At 39.7% G+C, this 25,394-nt stretch overlaps 1 protein-coding gene across 1 annotated transcript in view; it reads left to right on the top strand.

Moving 5' to 3' along the window:
- Positions 1-2,796, top strand: part of efna3a (ephrin-A3a) — a 67,632-nt gene extending 64,836 nt beyond the window's left edge. Inside the window, exon 5 of the mRNA XM_079367567.1 lies at positions 388-2,796. Within this exon, the coding sequence (XP_079223693.1) occupies positions 388-506 (119 nt within the window). The 3' untranslated portion in view covers positions 507-2,796. The remainder of the gene's footprint in view (positions 1-387) is intronic.
- Positions 2,797-25,394: the final 22,598 nt, after the last annotated feature.

The raw sequence follows: 25,394 nt of genomic DNA on the forward strand, positions 1-25,394 counted from the left end.
GTAGTAATTTGGTTTGATTGAAATCCCTCTCGGATAAAAACATCATTAGTGTGAAAAGAGGACTACATGTTGGGGGGGGGGGGGGACAGATCAGAAATAACAGTGCTTTTAATTTTCCATCCCACGGGGGGAAACGGCCATATGTAGCCGTACTGATGATAATTGCTGGTTTGTTGATAATTGCATCATGTGTATTTCTCTCTGCATATGTTAAAGCATGATTTGCATGCATCACACATTACTTTCAGATTGATGAATTAATAATGCAGTAATGGTTCATTTCCTTCTGTCTGGCACGCACGCTATCTCGCTCGCTCTTTCACGCTTACATTCCTCTTATTTCTCACTTTCCTATTTTCCCTTTTCTGCGTCTCTCTCTCCCTCCAGATGAATTTAACCCAGAAGTCCCCAAACTGGAGAAAAGTGTCAGCGGCAGCAGCCCATCACGTGACCGCCTTCTTCTCACCGTGGCGATGCTGCTTGTGTCGGCTGTGCTTTTGTCCTAGCGAACTGTCACCAGGAGTGACACTACACGCATAGCTGGGACCGCCTTGTCCAAAGGGCTTCGTATCCACCAAGTTGTTGATGTGAAAGTCTGCGGAAAACACAGATGAGGATCAAGTGAAGGTGAAATAGAACCCAAATCCAGACAACACAGAAAAAGAAAAAAAAACATACCTTAACTTTAACTTAACTTTAAAAAAAGGGAGGCCTTTTCTCTGTCATGTTCACACCTGTGTATTTTTGACACTCCATGTGTTGTTGGACCATTATCATAGGATAGTACCACAGCTCGTCATGCAGGTGTGTTTACCACAACAGCCACAACTGGCAGAACCCCAATTCAGAGTCAGACTTCTGTGCTGCTATCAAGCCTGTGGAGTTTTAGTGAGTTGGATGTAGACTACACTTCTTCATATTGTAGCATGGATATCAAATCATCTGAGGATTGAAGAAAGCTCTTTTTAGCTAACAATAACAGAAGTGGATTTTAAGGCCTTGGACCAGAAGTTTGCTGATGGATCAAACTCAACTTAGATGTAGTAAAGAGAAAGTCAGACTCTGGAACTGATCTCACCTGGAATATACAGGATATTTATGTAATCAGTGAGTGATGAGAACTGCTGCTGTCTCCCCGGACATTGAGGAATGTTTTCACGCTGGTGTGAGCGAGCTGCTCATAATAAAAGCCTGAGGTGTTTCTGAAGAAAAAGAGAGAGACTTTTTGAGGATATCCACGGGCCTTTCAAGAATCCATTTTCTCCAGACATCAAAAATACCCCCGGCTTTGTGATCGGTACAGCTGCAGAGCCTGCATTTCTTGGAGGATAGTGAGTGCCCTCTTAGAACTAGCCCTTTGTCTGCATTTCCTGCCTTCACACTTTAACAACCCAAGAAAAATACAGACCCCGGACTAGTAATTTGACGGCACTTAGACATGGTGGATGTGTGTGTTTTTTTGTTCCGATGCATTTACCTTCAGCACCAAACCTTCCTCCTTGCAGCAGTCATTCAGAACAGTACTAATTTGTAATTTTAAAAAAACAGCAGCAGCAGCAAGTTTCCTTTTAATCCCAGACAACCCTGTCAAGTCCTTTTCCACTTCAGAGGTGCCCGGCCAATCAGAGCTGATACCCATTACAGCACAGTCACCATAACCATGGAAACCACCCCATACAGTCGCCAGAGTGCGGCAGGTGCCTGAGAAGAACTTGTGCTTCAAGTCTCAAAGAAACGCTGCCGCCATTTTGTAAAAAAAAGAATAAAAAAAGAAGTAGAAGAATAAAAAAAAAGAACTAACACGTGTGAATGTGCGAATAAAGACAAGTTCACTTTTTTATATTGTTATAAAGGACAACATAGGTTGGCATTAATCAAAATTACAATGTTGTGCTTTTTTAATTTATTTACTTTTCAAATGTATTTATTTTAAAATTAAAGTTTATTATTTATCTACCTAATTTATTAGCGTGCATTTGTAGGCCTTTGCTCTATAAGCTATGTGCCATTTCTTTTTCTTTTTTAAACAGTGGAATTTATACCGCAGCTTTTTGCTCATGTAGATAAACAGGCCGATGTGAATCAGCCTGACAAAAAAATGAGAGGGGTTATTGGTTATGACTCATCCGAAGGGATGTACACTCAGTAACCCGACTCTGATGTAACAGATACTGCTAACCAGATTATGTTGCCGAGGAGCATGTAATAAACCAACGATGATGCACACAGACAGATGTGTAAACTGAGGACAGCATTCTTCTAGTGCTGCACTTACAAAAACAAAGGAGAGTGCATCGTAATGTATATTTATGATACATGCCGGTTATGGAATGTGCGTGCGTGTGCACAAATGGTACGAGTGTGAGGCTTTATCTGCCTGATTTTTGAGGTTGTGTGTGTGTGTGCGTGTGTGTGTGTGTGTGTGTGTGTGTGTGTGTGTGTGAATGAATGAGAATCGAGACGGGGGGGAAAAAAACGTGTGCAAATTTGCGTACGTAGGTATGTAGAATGTGTTTGTCCGCGCTTTTTCCGAGTATGTGGCATTTAGGAATTTCGTACCTATTAAGGAGTCGTTTGTAGGATCTGAATATGCAAATGTTGGCTGAGAGAATGTGCTCTTCTCTAATGTTAGTTTACGTTACGGGGTTTTGGGACGCGGGCGAAAAAGCATTTACCGATGTTAAAGACAACCACAAGAAAAATGTGTTTACCTTTGACGGGAATAAGAAGAAAACGATGTAAACGTATTCAAGAATGGTTAAAACAATGCCGATTAAAAATCTTTTTGCAAATTTACTTTGGTGTATTTGTTTATTATGGGTGGGAATCACGCTACCTCATGATGCTTTACGCAATACGTGGCAAACGATATCACGACTCAGCAAAAATTTATACGATGCAGGACAATCTTAATACATCATAGGGCATTAGCAGAAGAATGTTAATGATCCCTGTAAAGGTAGAGTGCAGGATTAGTGTATCTTCTGCAATTTGAGGTTGGTAGTTATCGTGCTTCATCCTTAGACGACTTTTCTCTTCTCACTTCTTGTTACTTAACGTCGAATGAGAAATGAGACCATATAGTTTTGGAGAAGATTGGAATTTTAAACCACTCGCACTACAAGATCATCTGTTCCGAGCCGCCTTGAGTGTGGAGCGGCCCTGCGATTGTCGGGAAGGAGAAATCGGACCCATTATCCAACACAGTATAAACCGGGCTTAAATGAGGGGCGTGGCTTTTAAGGAGCACTGAGTTAATGCTACTTTCACATTCATGCTAGTTTTAGAAAATTACCAAGCTTGCCTTTTAACTTCTATTCACGTGTAGCTGATCAATGACCTTAACCCCACAATGAGGAGTCAGGAGTTAGTGATGCTGGGAGTCAAATCTGTTAAGAGTGCTGTAAATTCAAACATTGATGTTTGGCACCGTTGGTTCAATAATTGTATCAAGAATCAGGACAATGATGTATTGCTGTAATGAGAAAAGACAGATTTTCTTTGGGCACAGACATGACGTGGAGCCACTGTGTGCCCTCTCTTTATCCGACTCCTTCACCTCGACTCATCCTGCACTCACTCCTGTTTGTTTTCCTTGAGCACTACTTGAACGCTCTCCCTCTTCCTCTCACACTCCACTTTTAGACGTGTTGGTTGTGAGTGGACATGTGTTGAGACAGCTCTCCCGCTGCACGTTCTCACCGCGCAAAAAACCCTTTCTCACATGGCCCATCCTCACAGCGCCTCGCTTCGATTTCGCAAACACTTCTTCTGCCATAAAACATAATGACAGCGTGGGGGAAAGTCACGTCTCCACATCTCCCACTCAATCTATCTCTCATCTTTAAAAGAAAAAAGAAGAAAAACACCTGCAAGCCATTCATGTCTCCACAAATCTGTCTCTCGCCGTCACTCCACGTCTCTTTGCTTCTGCGTTGCCCCTGTCAGATTTTTTCTGATCTTTGTTCACAGAACTGAAAGAAGCTGACAATGCAAAGGGACACGTGTTTTGAAAGCACTAATGAATTTGTCAAAGGGCACGTAGGCTTGAGCTAAGTTTTTTAAGCCTTTCAATGCAATCTAGTAATAGAAAAAAGAAGTGGCGCAAATGTTTCACTTCCAGACGTGGGTCAAAAAAAGTGTTTGTTCGTATATTCAGAGAGCTTCTACCAGGAACTTCTCAAACTTAATTAAATCAGTTTATTTGATGGACGACGTACTTGACAAAGTGTGATTCATACTTAACTGATCGTGTCTATTAATGTCACTTTCACAGCTGTTCGACCATGCAGCTCCTGATTCACTCTGACATTTCTGCATTTAGCTGACAGACTGATAATTGTTGAACATTACAGTAGTTTTGGCTCACGGTCCTGTAGCCCCTTATGGGTTTGAACTTGCACATCTCTCATTTCTTAGTGTGTTGACATCGGGAAACAGGAGAAGGTTGTAGCTTCTTCTCCAGGGCCTGAGTTGACAACTTAAACCGTCATTTTGCAGGAAATCAGCGTGCTTGGCTTCTGGCAGTGAGGCAGTCTGTGGTTCGTTATGTAAGGGAATTAAAATTCATATTTGCTCCCTAAATTCGTGTCTGGAGAAGCTTATGTTTTGCTTACGCCTAAATGAAACCTCTAATTGATCTGCTTACTTTTCAAATGAGAGGATCAGGACTGTTGCAATGGATTAAAAAGAGAAAAAAAACGTTTACCTTTCCCCTGAGCCGCTGACACAGAGCTTCGTCTCACCACCGTGAAAAAGACATCTAACATGCACTCTGTCCAGACTCTAACTGAGGAAGACATCCCATTAGCAAAAGGAGATGACCTCGTCGCCGTTTGAAGGCATATTATCGTTTTCTGAATCATTTACTGTGAGATCAGCCATCTGCAGCATGGGCAGGCCCGCGCCGTCGAGGAGAATTCCCCTGACGAGCTGCACCGTCTGGCCCAAACAATGAACCAGATGCCTCCTCCTCAGAGAACTTGTTATTGCCCGGGCCATCAATAAGACAATCACTGACACTGCAGTGCTGCCTTCAAGTGCTCTTCTGGAACTCTCGTTTCAAGGTTGGGAGTCGTAAAAATGAGTTGTGGCTCACTCAAAACCCATAGACTGAAAATGATATAAATGACTATATCCAGGTTTTTTTTTTTAAGTTTCATTTTGGAAAAAGGAAAGAAATGTAGAAGATACTTATCTCCAATTTCCCCTCATACAGTACGCACATGTTGGAGGGTGCCTTCATTGTGAATAGAAGGAGATGGGTTGAATTCTATGATTGATGACCAACAAGAGGTCCTGCTGCTCCAGGTAATGTATCATGCAATACTTTGACATAATGAATTACCACATGTGTGACATACAGACTGAACAAGGTGAGCATGAAAACAGAACCAGCTGTATTAAAAAAAGAAAAGAAAAGAAAGAAACGTTGATAACTCAAAGATCACATTTCTTTGGTCCTAAGGTTGCATCTCGATTTATTTCATGCTTTCAATTCAGAAAACTTGAAGAGCCTCTTTCTTATGTATGTCATTTAGTTCCTTCATGTTTGTGCTTCTAAAAACTGTATTCTCACTGATTGGTTGGAATCCTTTTTTTTTTTTTTGTCTGGATAATTTCCATCTTTTAACAGTAATTGAATATCATTAATAAAAGACAGAATGGTTTAAAATGCTCTTTACAGGTCTTAGGTTTGACCTTCAAGGGAAAATGACATGGAAACCTTTTCTCCCAGTTGCTAAGAAGCAGCAGGTATTATGAGAAGATTACACTTAAGTCTGTGCAACCACCTTTTTCCCCCCATAGGTGTCGCCAAAGCGTGCTCTCGCTCTGTCTGTATTTCTGGGGACTGCTGGGAGCTGCCAGTGTGTGATGCATACAGGTCATCTAAAAACCATTATGTAACAGATTTACTCAAAGCGCTGCATGTTTTCCTAAAAATCTGACGCAGGAAAACAGCGATGAGCCCTGACATGGTTTGAGTATTATGCAGTCTGTTTACTCTGAATAGATTCTTCCTATTTTTATTTCTTTATGAGGGTCTGAAATCTTTAAGCTGCTGAAATTCAATTCAAATAATCACATCTGAACTGGTGACATTTAAGTAAAAATGAATCGGTTTTAAAACTTCATCAAAATCACCATATTGGAAGATAACATATTATGCAACTTTTTGTCTGTTAAGTCGACCTACTACACTGACCGTTTCGCGCCCCCCCCCTCTGTTTTTTTTTCTGGATTAGTAAGAGCGTCATGGCAGATTAATACAAAATAAACTTAAATTCCATGAAAGTCTGTGTTTTTATGTTAACTATTGTAGTTTTATTTGGAAATTTGAATTATTGCAGTCCTAATCTGTTAATGGGGGCAGGTTTATTCATTTCTTTTATAATATTTGGGACAGACAGAATAAAATCTACCATGGCAACTGCTACTGAGCACAGGGATCATATTTAGAATACCTGTTAACCCATAGTTTAGAGGGACTTTCGTCAACACGTTTAGGGAATGAAGCGTTCTAATCCAATTCTTTTTCACCATCTCACCTCATTGATCTGGTTAAAAGTATTCTGAGCACAAACACCTGTTTTTCCAGAGCAAAGCCCTGCTTAAGGTTGATATTTATGTGGAGAGAGTACGTGAGTAGCTTTTTATAGGGATAAAACACAACTCTTTAAATATCCTCACACATCTCCAGGGGAGGATTTGTGGCTTTATCTTGAGTTAAAGTAGCAAAACTTAAAGTGTCAAATATAGCTGTTGGAATAAAAAGTACAAATATTTCATGCTTTGAAGGACAAGTCACTATTTTAATAGTCACATAAGTAAGATTAGTCTTTCTGTAAATGGAAAGAAAATTAATTTTTTCTTGTAAAGCCTATGATGTGACAATCATTAGCTTATAAAGACAAGCCTAGCTAAGCTAACGTGACAAACGCGAGGTTAGCTAGGCTTAGTTGGACGCGTCTCTCTGTGTTGGACTCTTCTGCTCGTCTTAAATTCACAACGCAACACACGTTATCTGGTTTGTTTAAACCTGTAAGGAAAACGTTGCTGAGGTCTACAAAGCACTATTCTGTTAAACAGTCATACACACAATGCTTTGATAACACTGCAACACAACCTTTTTTGTATAGATTAAACAACATTATAACTAATTATATTACTTAGTGTCATCTAAATGTGCTGTTGACAGATTATTTTACCTTGGACCAAATTATCCCTTTTAGTATTCCCTTGTCTTCAGTATTAAAATGCGTTAAATTATCTGCTGGACATACGAGTGGCAGAAGTCCACTCTGATAGTTTGAGTAAAAGAGCGTAAGGATTTCTCACATCCAGCCTGTCCTTTTGTCTGAAAGTTGCCATGTTCTCCTGGGACCTCTTCGTATCCTCCCTGGATTTTGGATTTGACTTGACACTCCTGCACTGTGAGTCAACTCTTCTCCTCTGCAGATGGAAAATGACCTAAGTGGGGCTTTGAGCAAAGATGAGGTGAGGAGACGTTTTGGGATCCAAAACGACATCATTTATTCCCTGAGGACATAAAATGCTTGCCACTGAAACGAAGATACTTGGCAGGATGGGAGAGGAGGACACGGCATATTCACGGTAACGTAAGCAAGCTCTCAAGGCAGGTAACAAGTGTAATGTGTCAGTGTTAATCACTTTATCTGTTGGTGGGGGGGGATGCAGGCATGCAGTCTCATGAATTGTCTCTTTTTGATCTGATGATTTGCGCTCTGGGTGATAACTTCAGAGCTAAAATGTTAAATCTACAAAAATGTGACAATTGAAAACTAATTTAAATCAAAATTTCAGCTGAGACAGCCCACTAATTTAAGATTGTTATAAGAAGGCATTCTGGGACATGTTGTTTCGAAAGGCAGGAAATGTGAATGTGCATCTTAATTAGAAAAGCGCTAAGCTTCCTAGAGGGCTTTACTTTGCGCACATTAATTTGGGCTCTTGCCAATCCTCTCCAAATCAGCATCTAGTGTGTTGGCAAGTGGAGGAAAGTTATCGCTGAATATCAAACGGAGCACATTTGCTGTCTGCAGCAGCCTCTAGTACCAGGAGCATGTGGCCACAATGCGTATGTGTGGAAAGTGTTTTGAATAATTAAGAGGGCAGAATTTGAACGTAACCCAAGGTCACAAGACGAGGAAGTAGATAACAGCCTGCAGAACCACCAGGATTATTTTGTTTTCAATACAAATTTGCATTTATGAGCATATCAGAGGAATCAGACGTGTAGACTTTTTTTCCTAATGTTATCTGTTTTTCTGTTTAAGCTTCTTATGAATTATAGAAAACACATTTGAACTCTGCTGAAAGCTGAACTGTTTCTCAGCAAAAACATCCCAGCTGTCTCCCATGTGAGAATGTGAGTGGATGTGAGATTTCAGATGCTTCTCGCCTGCATTCAGACATTTCGCGGCTGATTGTGGAGAAAGTTCAAGAAATCAATGAATTCGTAATGAAATGTGAAGAAGAAAAAAAATGACTCTCCAAAAGCCTCACAAATACCCACCTCGGGGTGTTGTCTTTTTAATAGCAGGTTTTTTTCTTGTTAAAAATCTGCCTCTCATCTCTTCTTCCTTCCTGTAATCTTTTGCTTTTTTACGTTTACCTGAAGTTTGCTCTGTCATTTTGTGTCTAGTCTTTCTATCATCAGGTAACATTTTCATTGACCTCCCTTAACCCTCGTCTTCACTGTCCCTTAATCACCTCAACCGTCGTCCTCTTCTCCCTCCAGATTTAACGGTAATCCTTCATTTGTGGTCGTTACATCTGTACAGCACTCAACAGCTGGGGACCTACTCAAACACATAAACACAGACTGTGCAGGGTGTGTGTGTGTGTGTGTGTGTGTGTGCGTGCCCACACTTTGGGCATCCGGTCAAAATTTAAGGCCCGGAATAGCTAATGCTTGTCTCCAAATGAGATGCTGTGACAGTGTATTTATGGCGATTGGGGATGTTTCAGACGGAGAAGTAGGATAGAGATAAAACAGTTAAAGATTTACAGAAAACTGCGACGACAGTTAATCTTTTCGGTTTGTAAACAAGTCTTATAAAGAGATCCGGTTGAAAGATGATATGTTTTATTTCCAGGAACTAGGATCTTTAGGCTTTGATCCATTTAAGTGCAAAACAGAAAGCTGATGTTACTTGAAAATACTGCAGAAGGACAAATACTGAAGCTTCTTCCTGTTAGTCATGTTATAGGATTATTTCAATGAATCTAACTTTTTTTGTCAGCATTGAAGAAATCATTCTCATAAATCATTTGAATTCACTGAACAGTCATTAGAGGAACTGAACGAGCCATTGTCCACAAAATAAATGTTCATAAACTTTCCCTACACATGTCCAAATCACAGGGCTGTACTGTTTCTCTCAAAATGTTACTGGGCTACTCTTTTTTTCGTTCTCTTGACAGTTTCTGTAAAAGCTAGCAAGCTAGCAGATTAGCAATGCCAGTTACCTCTCAGGTTGTCGATAGCAATTTTTTTTTTACCAGGAAAATGTTCTTGTTAAGATATATGATCTTTTTCAAGAGAGTCTTATCTATCCAAGGTCAAATTCAACTGAAAATCTAGCTTGCGCGTATTGATTGTGTGAGAACTGCAGAGTCATAAAGGTTATATATCAGAAATTATCAAATGTCAGAACTTTGGCTCAACAAAAGAAGTGTAAATGTCTATGTACTCCTCATTGAAAGTCCAACCTCATCCTTCTCTTTGTATGCAACTAAATATGTTTGGAAGACTTTAGCTTAAAGAACCTTCAGCAATGAATGAACTAATCAATATCCTACTGAAAGATTTATAAATGTAATGGAGTTGCTCTGTGGGATAATGTGCTTAAAAAGGTAAATGTAGCCAACTTGTTGGCCAACGGTTTATACATTTTTGGAGTGAAAAAAAAATCGAAATTTGATGTGGCACAGAAAAAAAAAACTTAAGACTTAATAGCATATGAGTCAACAATCGGTTAAATCATGTGTTAGGACCTGTAGTCTAAAAACACATTTGCATCCAGGCCCTGAAGCCATAAAGCCCAGCCGCAGGAAAAGTGAAAATTTCTGAATCCTGATTAACAGCATAATGTTTTACAAATGAAGAGATATGAATAAAAGTGAATAAGATCATGTGGCTTGAATATGTCCTTGGGGGATCTTTGGTTGAATAAAAAAACATGTCAGCAACAATTTTGCACAGTCAACGCGCTAAACTCCTCAGACTGATAACAAATCACTGCTTTGTATTTTTACATTTAAAATGTCAATTTTAGGGGTCGCCGGTGGCGCAGCGGCAGTGCGTGCGACCCCATGTATTGAGGCTCAGTCCTCACGCGCGGGCGGCCCGGGTTCGCGTCCGGCCTGTGGCCCATTTCCCGCATGTCTCTCCCCACTCTCTCTCCCTGATTTCCGACTCTATCCACTGTCCTCCCTCTATCATTAAAGGCAAAAAGGCCAAAAACAAATCTTAAAAAAAAAAAAAAGTCAATTTTATTATACAAGAAAAGTCACATTAGAAAAGTTACAGTTAAACGGGCCTGACTAAGTTCCAACTTGTTTACAGCAAATTTATGTTCTGCAACACTTAAAAACAAAGATCCCATCAGACAGAAGACACAACCCACATCAGACGTAACAGCAACACAGACAATCCAGGGGTTGAAATCAACATCATATTAGTCAAACCAGTGATATAAGTGTGTCCATTCATCAGGTGGTGTTAATCTGCCTGCTTGAAATGCCTAGCTGAGGTTGTTGTCCTCATAAAGCGTTGGACGTCATTCCAGATTTATTGTACGTATGAAAGAACGAACTCTGACCTGAGCTCTTTTGTAAGCTGGAGATTAATGCTTGCGAGAGTGATCTAGTGATGCGTTCCTGACTTGTGTTGAATCTTGGAACTAGAGCACTATGTCAGCTCTTGATTATGGTGTTACCATCTATAGACACGCCTCTGCTGCACTCTTAAAACACTCGACACTCTGCTCTTAGATTCATAACCAGAAACCCCTGTAACACTCAAATCATTTTTGTACAATAATTTTTTTACGCACGACTCTCAAGACTGACACTTTTGTTTCTCTTGAACAAATTAAAACAACAATCTCAAACCACAGTGTGCTATTATTTTTACTGCGAACCTTCTTGTCTTTGAATGTTTATTTATGCTCTGTTTTGTTTTGAATCGTATCTTGACATCATCATAAATGAGGGAAACTTCAATGATTTCCAAGGCTTATATAAAGTTTTGAAGTGCTGGAGACGACATGTTGGTATCTGAAAGTAAAGTACGGGGCCAAAATAAAAGATGAAACATTTTGCACTTCATAGCTATATTCTGTACTGGCAGGAGCATGTGTCCAATCCTCTTACTTCAAATGACTGCCTCAGATGTCAAAAGGTATCTTCACTCAGGTCCCACAGGGAATGTTTTCCTAAATGTCATATTGACAAACCCATTTTCCAAATGTCTTTCAGTTCCAGCTTTTTGGGGGGTTTTCATCCTTTGACTTAAAGTAGAACTGACATTTTGTGAGCTTAGATACACATTCAAAGAGAAGCATAAATATGGAAAGCTGTTTTATGAAAACATGAATAATATTACCAACAAAACATGTTAATGAGATGTGATTGTTTTCATTGTGTTTCCTTTGCAGGAAAAGATTTCTTATTCTGGATCATGATTTATCTTTTACGCTGTAGCTGAGTGGCCGCTCACAGCACATTAGACTCATGTGAGAGCAACATTACACCGGCGGGCTGCTGAGTGTTAACAGCCACAGTGATGGATGAGATGTTAACTCAGACTGCTGAAGCATTCAAATGAAGTGAAAGAACACGGGGACATCTCAGAGTTTGGGGAGTTTACATATTCAGTGTTATTTTCGACAAACTGCAAAGAAGAATCAACCTTTCTTTACTTGTTTAGCATTAGATCTAAATGTTGATCTCAAGGCTTGGAGTTCGCTGAGATGGCAGTGTAAATAAATGCTATTGCACATGCAGTTTGATAATGAACAATTTTATTGAACGCAGCATGGCTGGTTGGTTGGATGCCAGCAGAGGTCCAGTTTTAACAAGCAGCACCTGTGCCCAATCAAACTGCCTGTATATATATGTGACTTACAGTAAACACTGAGGGAAGCTGGGCCTGAAATAAAGAACCACGTTTACTCTAAACACTACATGTAAAACTGTGGCACATGTGGTGAACTACACATGGTACAACCCGTTCAAACTCAGTCACAGTGTAATACTGTGCCAAGAGGTTTGATATATTAATTGTACCAATAAAATCCACACGTACATTTAACAACCACTTGCTTTAAATCAGCGCCTCAATGTTAATACTGCTTCACTGTAGTTTCTTTCATTTGAAAATGTTGTTGTTTTTTAAAAAAAAAAAAAAAAGAAGAAGGAATGTGTGTTCTCACAAATGTATGGAAATGTAGATACTCAGAGAATGTGTTAATGGGAGCAATGTAAACAGAACTATGTATGGCATCAATTCATCTCAGATAATGTAAATGTCCCCTTTCTGTTCAATACTTTTGCTATCAAAATATTGTGTAAACAGCTTATAGATTAAATCTTAACCTACTGAAAATAAATGTAGTATTGTGCTGCTAACGCAAACCTGGAATCTGTAGGCCTGTTGAAGAAGCAGGGGATTTTCTGGCACAACTTTACCTACTACCAAGATGCATGGAGAGTGAAAAAGCCAAAATGCTCCAGAACAAAGATCAACAGATTTTCCAAAGACCACAGCGTGGCCTGATCGCCTGTTAACTTCAGGATGTAACTTTGTAAGCAGACCGTGCTCATCTTGCAAGAAGTGTTTATGGCTTTACAGCACAAGTTCACACTCGAGGCTTCAGCTTTAAAAAGAAGCCAGTTCGCCCGTCTCTGTACAGTTTGAAACAATTGCTGAGGCTAAGAGGAAGAGTATGAGCTCAAAAACAATAACCACACATTTATCATGGCGTTACTTCTATATATTGTTGTATAAATGACAATCTTCAGGTTATTCATTGAACTCTGGTCATCTTTGGCACATTAAGCACTTCACACACACTGAACAAGCAGCTTATCAGTAGAAATAGCAGGTCAGCCTGATGATAATCACAGCGGTAGCGATTCCAGCCTGGCTCACTGCTTTGCAGGATCACAGATCAAAGCATGGCTCTTGGTCATATGCATATCAATAAGCCCTAAAACAGGCTGTAATCTCAATGCCTCCCATTGAGATGTGTTTTCTGTTGGATATTACCTTTGTTTCTTGTTTTGTTCAAATGAGCTGATGTGAACAGCCTCTAAAGTATGATCAGGTGTTCATAAAATGAAAAATGTCTCCCATTCAACTGTGAAGTGTTACTGGGAATTAGCTTTTTTAAAAGCTGTTTCTCTTTTTTCTCTTACTTGCTTTGAAAATGACTTTACTCTTGGTCGATAACATTAACATGTTTTAACATCAAGTAACAAGTACACGATCATGATAAACATAAAAGCAGCATGTTTAAACCAAATGAACCCGATGGATGTCTTTGCTTCTATGGGAGTGTTTTCTTTCACTTTCACTCCACTGGAGATAAATTAGATTTTAGAGCAACATTTCTTTCCGATTTTTCTCTGGTTCCATCATTAACAGCTTTTAGGCTGGGAGCTCAAAAGTAATTTAAAAGATGAATTGATTTTACAACGCTAATTCACAGTTCTGGCAGTCTCTTTTTGGCATTCTCTCTAATGGATGTAACTTTTTTTTTAATCAGAACACATCTTTAGTTCACTTTGAAGGATGATAATGATTTTCAACTATTTCCTATCCCTAATATTTCTGTACGATTTAAATAAAAGAGATTGTTGACAGGGAGTTGGAGACTTCCTGGTTCATTTCCTCTTAAATGACCCACAGCAAACCTCACTTACACTCAAGGGCCCGAGTATGAGTACTGACAGACACTGATGATCTGCAGTCACGGCCACAGTTTATCCCCATACCGCTAATGCTGCTATCCTCATCTACTCCCTATTAGCAAGACTTTAAAGCAGTTTGTCTTTTAGATGAAAAAAACAACAACTTAATGTGGACAGAATGATTAAAAGGCTGTCATGTGTAATCACCTAGCCTATGTGACCTCTGCCCAGACAGGCATAATGCTAAGTCCTCTTATAGGCCATCAGGACATGTTATAAAATACTGTTGATTTCAGACTGGGGTCAAACACAAACCCATCAGAAGCACTGTACTATAAATCTGCATATAAGTTTTGAAGGGGCAAATGCACTAGATGAAAGGTTAGTGAAAGAGAATGGTGTGTATATGGGGGATCTTTAGAGTGTGTCTGCGTGTGGATACATGCTCAAGTCAGATCTAATTCAACAGGATGAAAACAAGTCAGAGCAAAGTCTCATGGTTCACCTGTCCTGGCAGCGCTGTTACACAATCCCTGCTCAGTTAAACACACATCACATTCAAGCTAAATCAATGTGACACATTTTTTCTGTAGAGCTCAGTAACCAGTTATTAACATATGAGGTTTGTTTGTGTTATATCATTCTGCACTTGGTTAGGTCCCCCAATCACAATTGATAAATTAGCTTTAGGTAATGAATCACTTTTTAAACCTCTGTTATGTTGTCATTTTCAGGTGAAATGTGATAGTTTCTCCCCACCCTTAGAGGGAGCAGATGATGCATTCAGGTACTTTTGGGTTCATTGCGTTAATGCAAACTCATACTTTGACATCTTACTGACACATAATGACTCACTCAAGTTGTTTTGACAGTTTTTTATGTGGAAATTTTCTGATGCCTCCACATTAAATTCCTTGCAACATGCATGAGAGCCAATGGTAGTTTATATTTATGATACCTATTCTTCTTTTTATTGTTATTTATTTGTTTTTTACTCCATAAACTTGATGATTAAAACAAATAATGGAAATTAAAAAACTTCTAAAAAACAGATTTGAATGACAAAATGTGAGCTTGACTTTCCACAAAGTCACTAGAACCACAAGCATCTGAAGACTACAGTTTAGCTACAAAACAACACAACAGCCAAGTTCAAGTTGCGAAAAAAAGATTTAGCAACAAAACGATATGTTGCTACTGTTGCCTGTTTCTAGTCGTTGGTCTTTAGAGTTTGGTCATGCCAAAAGTTTCTGGTATTTAAGTTAACCAGCTCGTGGTAGCTTCTGATTTAAATCAAATATCATATTAAAATGGACAAAGCCATTTTATCTATGGGTTTGTAGAGTCTAATTTTCCAAATCATTGGCATTCTGGCCTTCATGACTTTGGAAGCTGGACTATTTGTAAGAGATGTGTACTTAAAAATCGTAGTTTAGTAACAGGTACTGCAAGTTGTATTAAAAAAAACCTGTAGCATTTAAAAAGTAAAAAGAAGACAATCGTTTTGTCCCAGTTTGAGAGCAAGTTAACTTTTTCTGTAAAGTTTGGCACTTTAATATGAGGTACTATGAGGACTGACTTACTTTTGGAAGCTGCACGTCTTTTTCCCTAAATGCTCATTTAAAAATGCTAACCAGCTACAATAGAATTGATGTCTTCTGACTTGCAGGTCAACACGTCTCAGTCCTTTCAGATGGGACTTGCACTGACTCCTCTCTCCACATGCCTTTACTCTGCTGCTCTGGACAAGGCTGTGCTGCAGTGAGATCACCAATCCATTAATAACAGATCATCAGCAGTGGAGGTCTATAAAAGCTTCACAGTGCCCACTACCCCACTGGCCACCATGCACACTGCTACTAATCCATCATTAATACGACTTTTTCTCTGGAACTGTGAAATTTGCCAATAGCAACAGAGTGATTTAGAGCACCAGACTGGGCTGAGCTCCTCATATCTCCTGAGATGAACATAGCTTACTATAAATGTGCACTAATTCCCTCCTTGATACCCATTGGTTGAAATACTAAAGAGGCCACAACATCCTGCATAGCATACATATGTATCAGTAAACCATGAGGTTCAGGAGAGGCTGCAAACAGACCATCCAGCTGTTGTTCCAGTTGTATGGTGCAGGATTAATCCCTGCTCTTAAGCACAAGATCATGATTCGAAATGGCCCTGGGTCAGAGGTCAATTGTATGTGTTGTGTTTTGTGGGCTGCATAATATGCTCCCTGTATCCTGTATGCATTAGAAATAGAAAGACCTCCAGTCCAGGTTGAGGCCTGAGTATCTGCCGTCACACCGCAACTGCTGGGTTAAAAACAACTTCCAAGCAACAGAGGAATTATAAAGTTATATCACATACAAACGCACAATACACCAGATTAAGCGAATGTATGCCTTTCTCTCTTTTACAACGACAAAGAGGATTCGAGAGTGACCTAGCAGGCACTCAACAACTCAGGATAACTTGCGTAACTCACATCAGGTTGTCGGAGGACTTTACTCGCCTCATGTTCATCAATGTGTCTTCTTATGTATCAAAACATCTCAATCCATGAGGGTCAACTAATGACTCTGACCTTCACTCCACTCAAATACTCAATAATGTTGCACAATATCAACAGAACTGTAGGAAAAACATTTCCTACTTGTAGCTTTAGCAGCTGTAGGTGTAGGAAAAAATCTTATTTTTTCAAGTTTTGTTGTGCTTTTCCCTCGAGTGATAGGACAGCTGAAGAGTGACAGGAAATATAGGAGAGAGAGAGAGTTACATAAGTCAAAGTCCAGACATCGGGACTCAAACCAGCATCTGATTTCTCTGTTTACGATCTTCATGCTTTACCATGCAGGGCTGTGCTGAATTCGACCAACTGAGCTTAATCTGCACCCCATTTAATTTGACCAGCCCAGACTTCACAGTCCATTCATGGCTGCAATACAGAAAATCTCTGGAGATCAAAGGTTTGGAGTTTAGGAGTTCAGAAGCTCCAGTAATTTCTAATGTAAAAGGCTGAATTTAGTCCCAGAATATTACTTGCACTGATTTAATGACCCATTTTCTAATATAATATCCTTTGTGAACAGAGAGAAATCATGTTTTCTTTCAAAAGGATTTGAATAAAAAACTGTTGATAACTTTGTTTGCTGACCCTCTTGATATTATGATGATATGGTATCTGAAGTTATCATAATTTAGCCCTAAACAAAGCTGTCAAATCAGTGTCACACTATCCCTATCACATGAATACATTAGACTGTTTTACTATCTCTTTTGGTCGTCTATCAAGAGCTAATTTAATCTTTTACGACTACATTCAGCTTAAATTGGTATTGAACTGTCATCTAATTTTCTGTTCCTGATTTAATTCTTACGGAAGATTGTTTTGGCTTGGAGGTCAAAGTTAATTTATGACATTGGGAATATTAATTGGACGAAGCAACTTGTCTGAGGGAGTGAAGCCTTAAATTATATTCTGCTTAGTCAATGTATTAACAAAAACATACAAACTAGTGAATCAGACCAGAAACATATTACAGAAAGATGGTAATCAATGAACTGAGACGTTGTGTTCAGTAAGACATTTATCCAATGTTTTTTTTTCTTTCCAGTACAGTTTCCCTCAACTGGCCATAAAAACGACTGCAGGTTTAAACGGATTCCAATCTGGCATCAGCTTCATTTTCAGACCTGAAGGCTACATTGGCTTCTTTGAAACCACCTGTAGCCTGAGTATACTGTAGGTAAGTGGTCAAAAGACAATATGGTACTTATATGTTTGTTTGTGAGCATTCCTCAATTTGTGATAATCAAGCGGCAAGTTCCTCGAATGTCCACTTGAGGGAAGCTGCACAAGCCCCATAAGTCACATACACGCTAATGTTAAAACAGCCTTTTTGAAAAATAAATAAATATATATATAACATGTTGAAAAGAAAAAAGAAAAAAAAAGGTTTGAATAGTACACGTCTTTTATCAACACACACCATACTGGGGGTTAATGTGGCTTGATGAAAGATGTACCATATGCATATTTAAAGGGGTGACTGATACGAATGCAAGCAGGTGGATATTAGCTGTTCACATGAAGGCTTAAGGCCTGCCTCAGCTCCAAAAGGTTGAGACAGCATATGGCATCCGACATCATTAAGCTTCAAAACTCTCAACCAATAACATTACTGAGACATCCATGTTTTATACAGCCTATGATGCTAATATGCAAATGTTAAAAAGTTAACACCCTGAACTAACATCAGGATATTAGCATCGTAATTGTCACCACATTTGCATGCTGGGATTATAATCGAGCTCAACGCTTTATTGGACAGGCTCACACAGCAGCTACCACAGCTATAGGTCTTCTTCAAATCACTGTTGGTTAATGTCGCACTGTTTCTCAAAATGTAACGTTGCTCTTTTTTCAGATTTACATGCTCCTTAGGGGGATTACCATAAATTAGTGTGAATCCTTTAGCTATATGTACTGTTTATTGAATTCAACAGAATCATCATATGGGAGTACACATGATAAACAACAAACCACATATGAGCACTGATGGGCTTTTTGTCAACTCTGTCATGTCGGTCACTTTAAAGAGAAAATTGTGCAACAGACAGGGCTTGTCTCCCTCTTCACTCACACAAACAGATTTCCCTTCACAAACATGTTTCTTTTCAAAGTCTCCTACTCCCCGAGGAGGCAGCAAGTGAGCATGCATATTCATGATAGCTACATGTATTGTCATGTTACAACCAAACAGCAAATCTGTTTTCAACCCTTCATCTTCATGCCGAGATTAACTTTTTCATGGTAGCTAGGAGGCCATGCAGAAAGATAGATTTGGACTATAATTTATGCCAGCAGGAGTAAGAAACCTTTTTTAGAAGGATGACTGAGAGCCAAGCTGTTTTAGGGGGGCTAATGCAGAATTCCGAAGGGGTAGCACCTGCCTGCTCATACAGGCAAGAACACACACGTTTCTTCCCCTTGCACTCACACACAGCATGCAGGGCCAGTGGAGGTTGTTGCTGCGGTGGTGTGAGGTGCAGAGTGGGGCCCCTCTCGAGCCAAGGGTCTTTGTTCCTCTTTCATGGGCTCTGCTTCCCTCTGACGATGGGCCCATTGTCCGTGCTTCCAGTGGACCTGCAGCATTCAGGCCCGCTGATAAAGCCTCCTTTCACCAAAGCGACGGAGGGGGACAAGGAGGGAAAAGAGGGAGAAAGGCAGTGATGGAAGTGTGGAAAGGCAAAGGAGATGGGAAAGGAAAACCAGAGGGTTAAAGGCAGGAAATAAAAGGTTGTCAAGGGAAGAGAGTGTTCTGGAAGGGTGAACAAGACTGCTGAGAATATCATAAACTTGAAAAAGGTGAGGAGTAAGGAAAAGAAGAGAACAAAGGCAAAACTGGACTGCTATTTGAGTATTTCAAGGTGGATGAAATGAAATGAAAGGTTCTACTTTCTTTCTTTTTTCACTGTCTCCACATCTGCTGATCTGAGATTAGCCATCAGGCGAACAAAAGCTCTTTCCTCCGCTGTAGTTTGCAGCCTGTTAGATCACACACTGTGCAGTCAGAAACCAGCGTGTATCCAGTGTGCGTTGCATTTTTCACTGAACTTTCAGGAGGGCTTTGTGCCACCTTTAATGAGAGCCAACATCAGCGTTTGACTACAAATACTCTTGACTGCAGTTCAGGAATAAAAAAGCGCTTATGTAACGATGCAGATTTATTTATTTTGTGCTTGTAACCATGCAACGAAACCAAACATGCCTAGTTTTTTTGGGGGGGTTGTTTCAGAAAAGAAGGGAAAAGAGGAGGAAGAGAATAAAAAAAAATGACTGCTGTTGCTGTCATGCAGAGCCGGAGGGGATGCTGCGGAGAATGTCACACAGCGTTCGGTCAAAGCAGCAGGGCTTGGCCTTGAGGCAGCCTCTCCTCTTTACTCCTCTGTAGGATTAGAGGGGCGAGCAGTGAGCACTCATCATGGTCATGTGTTTTGCAAAAGCTTGCTACATTAGGAAAAAAAACCACACAAGCAGGAAGCAGGAAGAAGTGGTAAACAGTAGCAAAATGTACCTAGAAGACATGGATTTGAGCCACAGGCCAATTGAAGGACACATACTGAATGAAGCAGCTGGCCACCTCAGATGGTTAATGATCAAGTTGCCGCTCACTCTGACCCAAAAGCAGAAATAACAAACTTGATCTGAGGGGAGCAGATTTGCCTTCAGATTTAATGAGATCTTTCACTCGTCAAGATCTTTCAACAGGAAGTACATTAATCTGCCCGGAAAAGTAATCATCTAAAAATAGTTGCTCTATAAGGATGAGAATATGTTAAACCGATTCTGTGCACTATTTTTGGATAAAGCCTCATGATGTTGCGCGTTGCAGTGTAAGGTGGTCATCATAACATAATCTGTACTGAGCCTGTCCAAACTGCTTCATGTCAGAGTGCAGTAGCTTGAACTGAAGCATCACGCATCACTGCTTGTGTTGGCTGCATGAAAACTCTCCGTACGTGAAATGGAAGAGAGGAAACGTAGAAGGGATCTAATAAAGAAGCTGTTCCGTGTCAACATAAGATGAAGATGCCCTGCCAGATACTTTAAAAACATAAATCAAAGCTGGTGACTCAGTCTGACAACCCAAGCACTCTCATTTGGACTTTTTAAAAAAAAGCTTAAATGTTAACCACATCTGTGAGAGAAAACAAACAAATAGCTCTGCATATCCTCATCACAGGGTGCTCACAGCATGACTGGTGCGTGACGCCATTTAAGGTCAAATAAAAAGTAAACTTTCTGGGACGTTAAAAATATTCAGTGATGATTACAAAGCACTGGCAAAAACCTCGGAGGGCACATTTGTGTGCCAAAGCAATGAGCCATTTCAGAGGTGCAGCGTCCGTGGAGTTTGAATTGTCATCCTGTCGTTTTAATCCAGTGACTGCACCCGGAACATGTCAGTGATATCTCACAGGTGTGTGTGTGTGTGTGTGTGTTTGCGTAGAGGGTCATTCAGGAAGCCGGAATAGATTTAACAGGTGTCCGTAATAGAGCTGAGTAATTATGTAAGCAAAGAGTGCCACTAAATGTGCATTTGTATAAATCCTTACACAAATAGATATCTTCAGATTTTTTTGTTTTTGTTAAAGCACTCTGTCGCTCAGACTTGGGTAAAAATAGCTGTTTTGTGAATGGAGAGGGGTTTGCAGAGATCCATAGGTTAGGATGATAATTATAGGCGGGCTGGAGTGGGAGACAGGAAGCGCTGAAACGGAGCGGCGAGTAAAGCCACAGGGAGGATATGTTTTTAGAGGAGACGTGGATTTGTTCAGGACTTCCATCCGCACAGCAACAGGCACAGAGACAAAACAACAAGAGGAGAAAACAAGAAATGTTGAGGCAGGAGAGGAAGAAGATGGGATCGAGCGTGAGAAGGAAAAGAGAAAAGACGGAGAGAAGAATAAAGGTCCCTTCCTCCTTGGTTTTCTTAGGGCCCTGTCGGTATTACATATTCAAACGAATTTTACATTTGTGAAAGTGAAATTTTGAAAAGGATTAGCCAGAATTGCAAAGAAAAATGTTGTTCAAGCAAGGGAGGTGTAGAGAGACAGAGGAAGTTAAGGAAGGCGGAGGCTGAGGGATGGAGCAGGAGGGGTAGGTTAAGTACAAATTTGGAACCACACAAGCCGACCACACTCTGAAACACTGTAATTTGGACTCTCCCAGAATAGCCGGTAAACGAGGGAGAGAGGAGGGACAGAATAACATAAACTCTTTAACAGCACGCAACACGCACAACAACAACACACTCCCCATGACAGTAATCATATCTCTGCACACATGTATGTCATACATAGGACATTCATGCACTGTAACTTTATGTTTACATACAGCCATATGAGTAAGGGTTACATCTGTAGAAGAATAAACTGTTTGTGTGAAAAGTGAAATGTCCTTCCACTACTGCTGAAAGCAAAAGTTCGAATGGAACAACTTGATATAGACCTAATTAATTTCTTAAATTAAAATATTAATATAAGTAAACGTCTTTACAGTTCATTTAATGGCGCAGACAGAAGCCAATTAGCTTAGCTTAGCACAAGCGATCAAAAATGACAAATAAATAAAGCTTTGTGTTAGTTCATGTAGCACACAGAAGTCACACAAACCTGGCTGTAATCAGCGGACAGCCTGCTGCCTGCTACCCACAACCAATCACAACAAGGCGGGCCATTTGAAAATGACTTCATTTTAACTGATCCCTGCTTTACCTCTGATGCTCACACTTTGCTTCAATCACCCCAGCCTCCTTCTTTCCTGCCTAAACGTTTAGGATCACGCTTGAGTGGGGTTTTAGTATTCAATAACTGAAAAGTTCTTTTTTTGTGTGAAAAAATACATTTTTCAATAAATGGTTAAATCTATAATGAGACTGCTCTGAAGGACGTTTTTAAAGAGACAACTTGGTTGGAGTAGGTTTAGTCATCTTTTAATTTAGCTAGGCTAACTCTTTGTTTTTGTCCCTGCCTACCTTAGCCTTGTCTCTAAATGAAGGTAGCTTCGGCTGGTTGCAGCTGTCTATTACTGGCACATACTGTATATGTGAGTGGCATTACATTTCTCTTATAGCAGTCACTGCAGGTATGCAACAAAAGCATATTTTCCAAAATGTTGACCTAATTCTTTAATCTCTTGCTTGCATATGACAGAATCCTGCTGCCCCAGTATTTATTTGTTTAGTAATAATACCTGTGCTTTGTGCTTTGCAAAAGAAAATGATGTCACGGTTTTGATTAATTGTCATGAAGCATGAGCTCAATGCAAAACAATGTGCACAGTTACAAAACTTACTTGGTCCTTGTACTAATGAGACTTGGGAGGCGCTGTGTAAATAAACAAACTTTAGTTATTGAAGCGAGCATATCAAGCTCTTTTATCCCGGCGCCCAGCCTTTATACTTTGCTAGGATAACTTAATTGGCTGTAACTTTGTACTCAATGAGCAAACATTAGAGCGGTATTAAACATCTCGTCTAAAAAAAAAAGGCCTTTAATACTCTGTTTGTCTCGTTTTAAGAACTATCATCAAGCTAATACTTTGTTCAGATCTTACTTGTCAGCTCCACAGCAAGCCTCTGCATTGCAGCAAAAAAGCAGCTGCACAATTGATTAATGCTTCTATTATTTATTTTTTTTACTTCTTTGTCTCTGCTGTGGTCTTTGTTGTTCTTTTCTGTCACAAATATGTCTGCAACTTATCACGCCACTTCTGCACATAACTAATACTCCTTGTGCTTCTTGAAACAGCTGAAACCAATAATCTCATCAGCAGCAGAAGTGTCACGGTGATTTATGACTTTGCATTTAACTCTTCTTCACAGAGCACCGCACACAGCGAGCTCTAGATAGCCCTCTCTGCAGAGGTTATGTCCTCGTCCAGACACTTTGAGCTGCACGTCAGTTATGCAGACAATGCACAGATGTGCGGTTTCCAGCAGCAGCTGTCTATCAAACTTATAGCTTTGGATTTACATGAATTCAGCATAACTAGATACAGATGTTGGTTAAAAAAGCAGCGGGAACTGACATGCTGACTAAAACACTAACAGCCTGGATTGCAGAAAAGTATAAAGAAAGTGTCATTCATCATATAGAAATTGAAAAAAAGTTTGAAATCCGCTCTAATATGTCAAGTCTTTCCATATCTTTGTTTCATGCAGCTTTACTTCATTATCATGCAGGGAGTGAAGGTTATAATAACACGATCTGACTGGAAGATAGCTGGTTTTAATTCTAACCCTGCTGGGAACCTCTTAGTGGGGAAGAATGAAAGCTGATATAAACTGCTAACTTGAATTTCAGTTAATGCTGCTAAAGTGCCCTTGAGCAAAGTATGAAGACCAAATTGTGGTATGCAACAGGTTAATGAGGCAGCTGCTTGACGCAAAGGTTGTAAAACAGCTGCAAACTCGGCTCCCACTGATAAAGGAGTAAATCAAAAGTATAATGTTTTATGACTGCTGTGATGTTTCATACTCTGCAGTGAGGAGATTTCTATCCCACGAAGACCCTGTGAGGAGGCACATGGACACGGTTACACACAGAACACAAAAATAAGTGAATGATATGAATACAAATGAGGAGAGGGAATCACACATAGCTGCTTCAATGTAGCCATTGTTTTCTTTGAACGGCATGGTTAGCTGAAATGTTTTTGTTTTTTAAATCAACATTCCCACTTTTCTTTGAATGTTACACTCATCATAACCACAATTTTTTTTTGTGTATTCTTCAGTTTTTGCAAAAAAGTAGGACATTTCCCTGGAGCATAATAATAATGCAATTATCTACTTTTTCTAATGTCAGTTTAAGAATACAAACTGAAATTTAAACCAATTATTTATATACGTATATATGGAACAAAATCTCATGGTCCCAAGAATTATTACTTTTTTTTTCCTTCTATCTTGTGCTGAATTTCACTCATACTTCCATATCTGCCCCCCCCCCCCCCCCCCCCCCGTTTTTTAAGCGTGTGTGTTTGCTTCTCAAACCTGCAGGGTTATTTACTATCACTGCTTTGTTCTCTCCAGAGCAAACCTTTTATTTACTCTCACCTTGTCACTCTTATTGTGCTTCAACATTCAGTCACTGGTTTGGACAGAAAATAAAACACTGAACAAAGCTTGATGGGACTGCAGCCATGCCTTCAGCCCTCCTCACCATGTTCTGTTACAGCAGGTCAAGCAGAAGAAGTAGGTCAGGCGTTGATTAAATCTGGGTCACATTGGCCTATTGCTGCTGGGCTGAAGGCCAGCCACAGTGGGTATTAAGTGTACACTGCCCTCATTAACAAACAATCATTTTCACTCGAGGATTAGCACCCTACCATCCTATACTCCATGATTTAACCTTTTGACTGTCCAAACTAAGGACTCTCAGGGGTGGATAAAGATTAAGGTTCATTTCCATTCTTAAATCTAAGGTATTTGGCAGAAACTTTGAATGGGACACTAACATGCTTTTTAAGCTTCGTTTTGCAAAATGTATCCAATCCAACTTTATTTGTTAAGCACTTTAAAACAACCACAATTGACCAAAGTGCTTTATATAAGAATAAATAAAATAGGTAACCGTTCACAGGAGGTTAATAAATAAAGACAAAAAACATGAACGACATTAAAAGACACGCAAGAAAAGACATCAGATAAATAAAGTTGACATCCCACAATGTGGCCAAAGAAAAGAGATGAGTCTTGAGAAGAGATTTAAAAACAGAGAGAGAACAGGCGTGTGCGCGGAGGCAGATCATTCCAGAATTTTCCGTTGTTAGCTTAATGTTTACTGTATAGTCATGGCAGTTGCTGTAACTAAGAGAGAGCACGTATTTTCCTGGATGTCAAACTATTTATTATTTCGAAAAATTGCTGAAGGAATATATG

This window comes from Symphodus melops (genome assembly GCF_947650265.1).
Source record: "Symphodus melops genome assembly, chromosome: 18".
Classification (NCBI taxonomy): domain Eukaryota; kingdom Metazoa; phylum Chordata; class Actinopteri; order Labriformes; family Labridae; genus Symphodus; species Symphodus melops.